At 36.8% G+C, this 13,014-nt stretch overlaps 1 protein-coding gene and 1 non-coding gene across 24 annotated transcripts in view; both read left to right on the forward strand.

The window, feature by feature from the left end:
* The window catches only part of LOC112644136 (pantetheinase), a 72,245-nt gene that overhangs the window by 47,042 nt on the left and 12,189 nt on the right, over positions 1 to 13,014 (forward strand). For 16 of the 23 annotated variants that reach the window (XM_049113756.1, XM_049113787.1, XM_049113738.1 and 13 more), the window contains 2 exons: positions 2,553 to 2,801; positions 4,323 to 4,453. The exons of 1 other annotated variant lie outside the window; for it this stretch is intronic. In XM_049113756.1, coding sequence (XP_048969713.1) covers positions 2,553 to 2,801; positions 4,323 to 4,453 — 380 coding nt within the window. The remainder of the gene's footprint in view (positions 1 to 2,552; positions 2,802 to 4,322; positions 4,454 to 13,014) is intronic. 6 more of the 23 variants (XM_049113817.1, XM_049113769.1, XM_049113834.1 and 3 more) reach the window with 2 other exon arrangements.
* Positions 6,743 to 6,846, forward strand: LOC125752883 (U6 spliceosomal RNA). Its single transcript, XR_007403450.1, has one exon. It is a non-coding gene; the product is annotated as a U6 spliceosomal RNA (small nuclear RNA).

A 13,014-nucleotide genomic window follows, 5' to 3' on the forward strand; every position in this document is an offset into this window, starting at 1 on the left:
ACAGTCTAACATTTCAATGATTTTGTTTCTCATCATGAAACAGAGGCATTAAACTAATTGCACTTATTACATGGGAAGTATTGTCAAGTAATACTAAACATTCCAGGTAAAGAATGCCACTTCTTGGCAGGTACAGGAACCTCAGAATGTTTTGCAGACCTCAACAAGAGAGGAACTCACCCAAATATATAAGTATTACATGCAGTCTGGTGGCAAATATTTGGCTTGGCTTCTGGCCTCAAGAGGCTGTTAAAAGTTCAATGTAGAGATTCCTTGTAAAAGTTCCAACAAGGCCGATTTAAGAGTCTAAAATGATCAATTGCTATTCTTGCTGAACTCCTATATAGAATCAGGCCAAGGTTGCTCCCCCCACCCCCCGCCATATTTATTTTATAAATTAATCAGTCTTAATTTGGCTACCTTTGGTCATAAAATGAGAGTGTTTATAAAGAGAAAAATTATATTTAAGTAACATACCTTTATGGATATCAGATTCTAGATCTGATGAGACTAGATCCTGTTTTTTCCTAGTTTCCTTCAATGTCTGGTCACAACTCCTAATTAACATTTCCAATTTTTTCCTGTAATTTTGACATGGAATCACTTCATAAGTAAAAATTCCTCTTTTCTTGGAGCTCTGCAAACTAAATATACACAGCTTTATGTAAACTTGAGAGAAATCACCATAACAACTCATATATAGATCATCTTCATGCCTGTTGTCACTCAGGTCACCAGACACACTTGACCTACAAACCAAAAGAGTCTGCCGGATTGCCACTGCCTGCCCTCACCCTATTTGAAGATGCTTAGCCTGATAACTAGAAATCTTCTAAACTAGCTACTCTCAGAACTCAGAAACCAGTTTTATAATTTATCTAATCTTAACCATTGCTTTTCTTTTGTTTCATAAAAATACCTCTTCTTTATTGCATGATTAATTGAACCACAGGCTTAACTTTGAAAATACATAAGCTGGGGCACCTGGATGGCCCTGTCCATTTGTCTTGTCAATTCGTCCCAGATTTATTGGCTCTTTACCTAAAAAGTAGTCTGAACCTTGTTGTTGTCTGAAAATGCCTGCCTTGGTTGTTTCTTTAGGTCTCAATTTCATTTTGGGGCTTCCATGCACACTCAATAAAACTTTATTTTTTTCTCCTGTTAGTATGTCTCATGTCAATTTAATCTCCATACCAGCCGGAAGATGTTGAAAGGGTAGAAGTAAATTGTTTCTTCCCCCCAGAGACAATTTCCCCATGTTTTCTCCTTTGTATGAGCAGAAAGGCCACATTTGGGTAGCTTGGCACTCAGTTGGTGGCTTAGCAAAGCTAATGTAGTGACAGTAGTGATCAGAGGACGCAGCTCAGGCACCAGAGTGGAAGTTGTTGGTCCCCATCCAGTCGCAGTTTCAGCCAATGGCATTCTACCTCAAATCTTGCAGGTGTTCATCTGAAGACCTTCTCTTGACTAGTACATGCTAAGTAGGCCACAATTACAGACTGATGAGATGGTATGACATGTGAGGACAGGAGAAGGGTTATAAAGTCAGTGATTAAGTTTCTATCTTGTCTTGAGCCTGGGCCCCTGTGCTGTAACCTTTGCTAGGGTTTCTCAACTTTTTTCTTTTCCCCTAAGTTGAAACAGGAAGGCTTGGAGGGCTACAGTTGCAGTTTTCCCTTTGCCCAGGCTAATTATGCTTTGGTAAATGGTTTCCCTTGAGGACAGCCTTTGGTTGAGGAGAACAAAATGTTTTGGGCTTATTTCAAAGTTGGGAATATTTTTCTTCCCACTGTAGGAAGTATGAGGCAGAGGGATTTTTGTCTCCATTGTTCTCCCAGAGGATCTGGTGGGGTTCCTAGAGGGAAATCTCACAAAAGTCTGAGGGCCTCTCTGACACTAGGACCTCCCTAAGATTTTAACTCTTAAGCTTGTCCACACAGAGTGTCTTGGCAATTAGTTAATGACAGTTAATATGATCATACCTATTCTGGTTCCAACCACCTGTACCCTTAGAATGTGACCTCACTTGGAAATAAGATTGTTTCAGATAGAAGTTAAAATGAGGTCATTCTGGAGGAAGATAGGCAGTAAATCCAATGACTGGTGTCCTTGTAAGAAGGGGGAATTTGGACTCAGATATGCACACAGTGAGAACACCATGTGCAGACACAGGGAGAAGACAGAGATCTATGCAGAGAGAGGGGGCTTGAAAAGATCCTTCCCTTGCAGTCCCTCAGGAGGAACGACTTCGCCGACACTTTCCTCTGAAACTTCTTGCCTCAAGAACCGTGAGATAATAAATTTCTGTTGTTTAAACTGCCCAGTTTGGGGTACTTTGGGATGACAACCCTAGCAAACTAAAACATACATTTCCTTTTTAGATCCTCATAAATCCCTGCAATAAGGGTCCTTTGTTATATAAGATTTGTTTACATCTATGTCTATCGTGCAAAACCATAAGGCTTGCTTTGAGTAGATTTGATAATTTATTTTAAGGTGCTAACTCTTGGGAATCACATGATTAATTGTGTTTTCTCTCTCTACGTATCAAGACTTGCTCTCTTTATCAGCAGTCATCTGACTTCAGCATGATTACCTCTCGGTTACTGGTTTATGTGGCAGTTTTGGTTCTCTGTGTCATAAAAGTCAGCTCCCGGGATACATTTATTGCAGCTGTTTATGAACATGCAGTGAAATTGCCTAATGCCACCCTAGTACCAGTGTCCCATGAAGAGGCATTGGCAGTAATGAACCAAAATCTGGACCTGTTGGAGGCAGCAATCACTTCAGCAGCAAACCAGGTACCTTCTCTCAAGCACTCTGGATTCCACCAAGAGAAAGATGGGGTCTTAGGAGACAGGGTCCCTGTCAAGTTCAATTATACTTTTGGAAAACATGTATGTTAGGTAGCCAACAACTTTGTTGTACTCCTACCTCTTACCTCCTTCTCAAAATTGTTACAGCAAGGATACTGTTCTACTTCCCTAATTGTGAGATAAAATTAAGAAAATAATAGCTTCATCATCATTAAGGGGCAGTAGATCTTTGAGGAACTTGCTATATGCTCAGCAGCTCTGCTGCTCTCTTTCACTATACGTAGAGAGTGGAGGATAAGTGGATCAGGACCAGGTACTGTGCAGTGAGTATTAGTAGCCTTGGTATACTTTTGTGCTCTTAGCCTTGTGTGGGTTTTTGGATTAGTTTATAACACCAAAATAAAGTTAAGTTGCAAATTACTTAACAATATGTATTATGTACTTCATATTTCATTCTAATTACAAGATAAACTATATATGTTAATGTGTAGTGAGTTCTTGGGTTGAATGAAGGGTTAAGTATAAAGGTCTGGTTTGAATGGATATGATTTTTTTTAAAGATTTATTCATGAGAGACAGCGAGAGAGAGAGAGAGAAGAGAGAGAGAGGGGCAGAGACACAGGTAGAGGGAGAAGCAGGCTCCATGCAGGGACCCCGATGGGGTACTCAATCCCAGATCCCAGGATCACGCCCTGAGCTGAAGGCAGATGCTCAACCACTGAGCCACCCAGGCGTCCCTGAATGGATATGATTTAAACAAGATATTTGTAGGTCAGGTATAGAGGGAGATTATGTGAAGTGTGATGAGTCATGAATACATACATGTAACTCCTATCTACCAATATACATTCTTATACAATACAAACATTTTAAATACTATGAAGAATTCTGAGGTCCTTTTTCATCCTTAGTCCAACTATTTTCTTAAAAGCTGCAGCAGCTTTCAGGGTGACTCTCCCATCTGAAGGGGCCCCAGTGAGCTCATGGTGTACCTCTGGGCTTGGCACCCTTTGGGGAATCCGTGTCTGAGTGCTCTCCTTCTGAGAAGCCAGAATCACTTTTACAGAGTGATTTGGAGAGCAGGGAAGGTTGGAGCAGAGGAGGAAGTAAAATGGAGAATTTGAGTATAAATCAATCCTGTAATACAACACCCGACTGAAGTGGGCGGGGGGGGGGGGGGGGGAGGGGGGGTTGGGGGGAATGGGGGAGCGATTTTGAGAAGAATTGGTTTTATGCTTAACAACCGCAGTGGATAGCAAACCTTTCAATAAGCTATTGATGTTTAAGAAAGAATGAAAATGTTATAGAGAAAAGGTGGTGGGATTAGACTATGCAATTGTGAAAAAAAATTATAAAAATACAGAACACAAAAAATTAAGATTGAAAGAAAGAAAAGGCCTGGATGGCTGTTGCTAATCCATTCAGTTTCTCAGGTTCCTTTACAGACCCTCTCTTGGATTGTTTTCTTACCTGAGAAATATTTTAATTGAGCTACATTTTTAACAGGGTGCACATATTATTGTGACTCCAGAAGATGGTATTTATGGCTGGAACTTTAGCAGGGAAACTATCTACCCATACTTGGAGGATATCCCAGACCCTGGAGTGAACTGGATCCCTTGTAATAATCCTAAAAGGTAAGGAAATAGGTGGTGGACAATTCAATCATGAACATGAACTTCCTTTATCTGGAAGGACTTTGTAGAAGATCACTGTGTAAGATCCACTGTCAACTCTAAGTTCAAGACCATTTTATTATTTTTCATCTCCTGTGGATACATTTATTAGGAAAGTGAATATGAGTTGTGAAATCACAGAAAATCAGTCCAGGAAGGTAACACAGAAATCATCAAATTCAATGTGAATATATTTCCATTGAGAAAAGGAACCTGGAGAGAGAATAGCATAACTTGCTTAGGGATACAGGGGTAGTGGTGAGTCAAAGATGACTAAAGGTGACTAAACAATCAAACTTTAGTTTTCTGACTTCTTACCAGTGAACAGAAAATTGTTGTCCCGTGTTTCCATAATTTGGAAACTGTGTGAGAAAATGGCAAAATAGAGCCACGTGTTAGTTCCGGATTTAAAATTTTCCTTTTTACGTCAATAAGATAGCTGAATGAGGTTAATGTGTATGAAGTCCTAAGAGCTTAAAGTGATGATGTAGCAGAACTGCGGAAGTGGTTTAAGCCAGGTCTAGACTTTATTTTTAAGATCGTATTTATTTATTAATGAGAGACACAGGGAGAGAGGCAGAGACACAGGCAGAGGGAGAAGCAGGTTCCACGCAGGGAGTCCGATGTGGGACTTGATCCCAGGATCCTGGGATCACACCCTGGGCTGAAGGCAGGCGCTAAACCTGAGCCACCCAGGTGTTCCTTTTTTTTTTTTTTTTTTAAGATTTTAGGGTGTGTGTTCTAAGAAGCATTTTGTAGTCTTTATTGGATATAGCAAACAGTCTGAAAGATACAGTTTAAATGTGCATATATTTGGATATATGATGGACTTTCAAGATTAATAGAGACAGAAGGGAAATATGTTATCAGGACTGTTTAAAAAAATCTCAAACACCAGAATTCTATTTAATGTACTTATTCTACCAGTTGTGGTGATCTGAAAAGACTTCGGCTAAATGTTTCAAGTGATGTGATGTATTGTGTTTAATACCTAGGTATTTCAGACATTAATTGAAGCAAACGAGAGAGAAGAATTGTCAAATACTCATTCTTTATATAAATGCATTAAGATAATTTTTTAGATGTGGTTTCTCATCCTTCTTGGTCTTTTTCAAGGATATGTTTTTGTTGATAATTGGTATGGTTTTGCTTATATTAATTGTACCAATTTGTAGATCTATCTAATGGTCTCGGTTTGATACTCAAAGAAAGCTTTTACTACTATTGCCAGGAGATAGCGCTAAATTTCCATTCATTTAACTGTTATTTTACACTTCTCAGCTCTTCTTCAATAACCTACCTCCTATTAACCATCTATTATTTAAAGATTGTGCCAAGAGAGAATAAATATGGCTACATGTTACATGTAGTAGGGTCTCACTTTTGAAGATTGCTTTTTAAATTACTTACTGGGACAACTACTGGTAACCTGATAAAGAATAAAGAAATCAGGGGCACCTGGGTGGCTCAGATGGTTAAGCATCTGTCTGCCTTCTGCTCAGGTCATGATCCCAGAGTCCTGGAATTGAGCCCCAAGCTCCCTGCTCATAGGGGTGTCTGCTTTTCCCTATTCCTCTCCACCCTGCTCGTGTGTGTTCTCTCTCTCTCTGTTTCTCTCTCAAATGAGTAAATGAAATCTTTAAAAAAAAAAAAAAAAAAAGAATAAAGAAAACATTAACAAGCATTCCAGTATTTCCATTTTTCCATACTGTCTGGTAGTGCCCTAGGTCAATCCTTGTTTCCTTTAATCTGAGCTATTGCAACAGCTTTCTAATGATTCCCTGTATTTAGTCTCTTATCATTCTAATACATTCTATACCCTAATGGCCTATTATCTTAAGGAAAATTCAGATCATGTGACTTCTGTCCTCAAAACCTTTTGTCTATTAAATTTGAAGTAAGTTTTTAGCTTTTTGTGCTGAGCTCTTTTATGATCCCAAATGCATCTTTTAAATTCCCCTTTCCCTTTTCTATCCCTAATGATGCCTCTGCTCCAACCAGATTGACTACTTCCCTGAACAAGATTTCCCTTTTCTTAACCTCCAAGGGTCTCTTTTTTCCTAATTTTTTTTTTATTGTGGTAAAATATATAGAGCATAAGGTTTACTATCTTAACCATTTAAAATGTACAGTCAGTAGTATTAAGTATATTCGTATTGTTATTCCACCATCACTATCACCCACCTCCAGAACCCTTTTTATCTAGCAAAACTCAAACTCTATACCCATTAAACAATAATTTTGCTTGCGGTCATTTTGGCAGCACCTATACTAAAATTGGAGCAATACAGAGAATATTAGCATGGCTCTTGCACAAGGATGACATGCAAATTCCTGAAGCACTCCATATTTTTAGAAAAGAAAGAGGAGACATTATAGTGATACCACAGAAATACAAAAGATTATGAGAAGAGGCTACTATGAATAAGTATATGACAACAAATTGGACAACGTAAGATAAATCCATGGATTTCTAGAAATAGGGAACCTAACAAGACCAATAATGATTAAGGAGATTGGATCAGTAATCAAAAAATTCCCAGCAAAGGAAAGCTTGAACCAAATGAATTACAGATAAATTCTACAAATATTTAAGGAAGAGTTAATGCCAGTCCCTCTTAAACTCATCTAAAATATTTAAGAGGAGGGAACATTCCCAAATTCACTTAATGGAGCCAGGGTTACCTTGATGCCAGTTAGATAAGGATACCACAAGGTAAAAAAAAAAAAACCACTACAGGCCAATATCCCTGATGAATACAGACATAGAAGTTCTTAACAAAATACTAGGAAACCAAATTCAATAGCATATTAAAAGGATAAGAGACCATGATTAAATGGAATTTGTCCTGGCATGCAAGAATTTTTCAACATAAGTAATACAAAAATGTGATACACCATATTAATAGAATGAAATATGAAAATCATAAAATCACTTCAATAGATGCAGAAAAAGCATTTGACAAAATTCCACATACTTTCATTATAGAAACGATCAAGAAAGTCAATATAAAAGGGACACATCTCAACATAATGAAGGCCATATATGGCAAGCCTGCAGCTAAAAGCATACTGATAGAAATTTGAAGAATCCCTCTAAGATCAGGGAAAAGACAAGGGTGTCCACTCTCCATACTCCTATTCAATGTACTACTAGAAGTCTTAGCCAGAGCAATTAGTCAAGCGAAGAAATAAATGGCATCCAAATTGGAAAGGAAGAACTAAAATTGTTTCCATTTGCTGCTGCTGTGTCTTGTATAAAGAAAATCCTAAGGACTTCACCAAAAAACTATGAAACCCAAAGCTAAATAACCCAGTTAAGAAATGGGCAGAAGATATGAATAGACATTACTCCACAGAAGACATTCAGATGGCTAACAGACACATGAAAAAATGCTCAACATCACTCATCATCAGGGAAATACAAATCAAAATCATGGTGAGATACCACCTCACACCTGTCAGAATGGCTAAAAATAATAACACAGGAAGCAACAGATGTTGGTGAGGATGTGGAGACAGGGGAATCCTCTTACACAGTTGGTAAGAATGCAAACTGGTGTAGCCACTCTAGAAAACGGTATGGAAATTCCTCAAAAAGCTAAAAATAGAACTACCTTCTAACTCAGGATGTATACTACTAGGTACTTACCCACAGGATACAAAAATACAGATTTGAAGGGGCACATCCATCCCGATATTTATAGCAGCATTATCAACAATAGCTAAGCTATGCAAAGAGCTTAAATGTCCATTCACTAATTGATAAAGGTGTAGTATAGGGATACTTGGGGGGCTCAGTTGGTTAAGCATCTGCCTTCAGCTCAGGTCATGATTTTGAGGTCCTGAGATTGAGCTCCACATTGGGCTCTCTGCTCAGTGGGAAGTCTGCTTCTCCCTCTCCTCTTTCTCTGTCCTTCCCCCCTCCCTACTCATGCTCTCTCTCTTCTCACAAATAAATTTTTAAAGAAGATGTAGTGTACACACACACACACACACACACACACACACACACGGAATGTTACTCAGCTATCAAAAAGGATGAGCTCTTGCCATGTGCAACAACATGGATGGAGCTAGAGTATATTATGCTAAGTGACATAAGTCAGAGGAAGACAAATCCCATATGATTTCACTCATATGTGGAATTTAAGAAACAAAACAGATGAATATATGGGAAGGAAAAAAAAGAGGGAGGCAAACCATAAGAGACTCTTAATTCTATAGCTAGAGTTCTCTATAGAACAAAGATTGATGGAGGGAGATGGGTGGGGAAATGGGCTAGATGAATAATGAATATTAATGAGAGCACTTACTGTGATGGGCAGTAGATGTTATTGTAAATGATAAATCACTAAATTCTATACCTGGAGCCAATTAATTAGAATTCAAATAAAAATTGGAAAAAATAAGTGAATTCAGGAAAGTTGCAGGATACAAAATCAATATATTAAAGTCAGTTCTATTTCTGTATACTAATGATGAACCATTAAAAAATAATCTCATTTACAAAGTACCAAAAATAATAAAATACTTAGGAATAAATTTAACAAAAGAAGGGAAGGGAAAGATCTGTACACCAAAAATAATCAGACATTAAGGGAAGAAATTGAAGAAAACATAAATAAATGAAAAGATCCTGTGTTCTTGGATTGGAAGAGTTAATAGTGTTAAAATATTCATACTACCCAAACCATCTACAGATTCAGTGCTATGCTTATCAAAATTAAAATTGTATCTTCATAGAAATAGAAAAAAAATAGATCCTCAAATTTGTATGGAGCTACTGAAGATTCCAAATAGCCAAAGCAATCTTGAGAAAGAACAAAGCCAGAAGCATCACACTTCCGGATTTCACACTATATTAGAAAGCTATAGTAATCAAAACTTACTGTGCTATTTTATTGGCATAAAAACAAACACATAGACGAGTAGAACAGACTCCAAAGCCCAGAAGTAAATCATGTGTATATAGTCAACTAATATTTGACAAAGCAGCCTTGAATATACAATGGAAAGAGGATAGTCTCCTCAATAACTGGTATTGGGAAAACTGTATATTCATATGCAAAAGAGCAAAATTGAACCTTTATCTTACACCATTCACAAAAATTAACTCAAATGTATTAAAGATTTAAACATAAGACCTGAAACCGTAAAACAGTTGAAGAAAACAGGGAAACATCTTGACATTGGAGTTGGTAAGGACTTTTTAGATATGACACCAGAAGCATAAACAAAAAAAGCAAAGATCAACAAATAGAACTACCTCAAGGTAAAAAGCTCAGCACAGCCAAGGAACAAAATGAAAGGGCAACCTATAGAATGAGAGAAAATATTTGCAAATCTTATATCTGATAAGGGCTTAATATCCAAAGATATGTAAGGAATTCACACAACTCAATAGTTAAAAAGGGAGAGAAAGGGACAATGGATCTAAATAGACATTTCCCCCAAACATGACTAATCAAGTAAATGCAAGAAAAAGCAAATCAAACCCACTGTATGATATCTCACGCTCACTGGAAATCTCCTGGAATTATCAAAAAGATAAGGGATAACAATTGCTGAAGAGAATACAAAGAAAACCTTTTCTACTGTTGGTGGGAATATAAAGGGGTGCAGTCACTGTCGAAAACAGTATGGAGTTTCCTCAAGATATAACTACCGTATGATCCACAAGGAAGTGAAATCGTTATTTCCAAAAGATATCTGCACCTCTATGTTTATTGCAGCATTTTCTACAATAGCCAAGACATAGAAACAATGAAGTGACCTTTAACAGATGAATGGATAAAGAAATGTGTTATATACATATATTCAATGGAATATTATTCAGCCATGAAAAAGAAATATTGCCATTTGCAACAACATGGATGAACCCCGAGAACATTCTGCTAAGTGAACTAAGCCAGGCAGAGGACAAAAACTGCATGATCTCACTTATAAGTAGAGTCTAAAAATGCCAAACTTATAGAAGCAGAGAGAATAATAGTTGCTAGGGGCTGATGGTGGGAGAAATGAGACAAAAGTTAGGCAAAGGATACAAACTTCTAGTTATAAGAGGGAATAAGTTCCAGAGATCTAATGTATATCATGGTGACTATAGTTAACAATACTCTATTGTTTGCTTGAAAGTTGCAATGGGAGTGAATATTAAATGCTCTCACCGTATTAACAATCAAACAGTAATTATACTAAAGAATGTGTTAACCTAATTGTGGTAAACATTAATATATACATGGATCAAATCACATTTTATATTTTGATCTCACACAATGTTAAATATCAACTATATTTCAGTAAAGCTGGAGAAAGAACACAATAACTCCCTATTTCCCCATCTCTGTAGCCCCTGGCAGTCATCACTTTACTTTCTATATTGATGAATTTGGCTACTCTTGACTATGCTAGCTACCTATATATTACCTTTTTGTGATTGACTTATTTCACTTAGCACAATGTTTTCAAAGTTCATTCGTGTTATAGCACGTGTCAGAATTTCCTTCCTTTTTAGGCTGAATAATATTCTACTGTGTATGTATAACCACATTTTACTACCTTTCATCCATTGATGGACACTTGAGTTACTTCCACCTTTAGGTATTGTGAATAACGTTGCCATGAACATAAGTATACAGATGTATCTTCAAGACCCTGCTCTCAATTTTTTGGAAATCTATCCTGAAGTGTAACTGCCAAATCATATGCTGGTTCTATTTTTAATTTTTTGAGGGACTACCAAACTGGTTTCCTGGCAGTTCTTTTCCTAATCATGTCATTTTTACATTTTCACCAACAGCGCCTTTGTGTTCCAATTTCTCCACATCCTCAGAAACCCTTGTTATTTTCCTTTTTTTTTTTTTTTTTTTTAAGTAGTAGACATTCTAAAGGGTGTGAGGTGACATTTCATTGTGGTTTTGATTTGCATTTTCCTAGTGATTAGTGAGGTTGAGCATCTTTTCACATGCTTATAGGCCATTTGCATGGCTGGTTCTTTTTTGTTTGTTTGTTTTTGTTTTTGTTTTTTTAAGAAAAGACTATTCAAGTCTTTTGCCCATTTTAAAATCAGATTGTTGTTGAATTTTAAGAGTTCTCTTGTATTGTGAATATGAATATAAATTGTCCTTCTTTGTCTCTTGTAATCTTTTTTTAATTTAAAATCTATTTTACCTGATATTAGCATAGAGTGTCTTAATTTCTCCCTCACATTTGAACAGTATTGCTGGATACCAGATTCTTAGTTGACATTTTTTTTCTTCCAGCACTCTAAATATATTGGCCCACTGCTTTCTGGTCTCTAAAGTGTCTGATCAAAAACTGCTAATAATTTCACTGGGGATTCCTTGTATGTTATGAATCACTTATCTCTTGTGGCTTTCAAAATCCTTATTTTGTGTTTGGCTTCTGACAATTTGATTACAACATGTCTTGGTATGGGTGTCTTTGAGTTCATCCTTCCTGGAGATCATTGAACTTCTTGGTTATTTATATTCATGTCTTTAATTAAATTTGGGAAGTTCTTAGATATGATTTCTTCAAATAATCTCTCTGTCTCTTTATCTCACTCTTCTTGGACTCATATAATCTGTGTATTAGTCCACTTTGTGGTGTCCCACAGCTCCCTTAGGCCTTGTTCACTTCAATCTTTTTGTCTTTCCATTATTTTGACTTGATTATTTCAGTTGGCTTACCTTTAAATTTATTGATTCTTTCAGCTAAAATTCATCTTTGAATACCATTTGTAAATTTTTTATTTTAGTCATTGTAATTTTCAGCTCCAGAATTTCTTTTTGGTTCCTCTTAGGTTTTCCATCTCCCTACTGATATTTCCATTTTGTTAATATGTTATCTTCTTGACTTTTTCTACACTTGCTTTTAATTCTTGAGCATCTTTAAGACAGTTGTTTTAGTCTTTGTCCAGTAGGTTTGCCCTGTGGTCTTTCCGTAGGATGATTTCTGTAGGTTTATTAGTTTATTCTTTTTTTTTTTTTTTTCCTTTGAATGGGCCATACTTTCTTGTTTATTTGCATGCCTGTGATTTTTTTGTTGATAAATTGATATTTGAATCTTAAATATGATCATTCTGGACATCAAATTCTTCCCCTTCCTCAGGGTTTAGTGCCTTTTGTTAGTTTGCTTGTTTTGATTCTTGTAGGCTGTTTCTGTTCTAGGCATAAGCTTGAGGTGTAAAATTAAGATCTTTTGAGGGCTTTTCTTAGCCTGTGTCTTTCCCTGACCACATGTGTTGACTTTCTAAATTCTCCTATGTATATTATTGCTTTTTTATGTCCTAGTCTTTAAATGTCTGACTCCCAAAAGAGAAAAAGGACAAAATTACGGAAGGGAGAGAGAAGACAACCATGGCTCTTTAAATCCTCTAGAAATTACTTGAGCTAGTAGGGGAAGGACTTGCAATAATATGGTAGTTGTGGTGGTAATGGGGTACAAAAATGGCTACCTACCCTTGTGTCTGTACCTCCATGATCAGAAGCTCTTATCAGTGATCAGAACACAGATCC

The sequence above is a fragment of the Canis lupus genome, chromosome 1 (assembly GCF_003254725.2).
Source record: "Canis lupus dingo isolate Sandy chromosome 1, ASM325472v2, whole genome shotgun sequence".
Taxonomy (NCBI): Eukaryota; Metazoa; Chordata; class Mammalia; order Carnivora; family Canidae; genus Canis; species Canis lupus.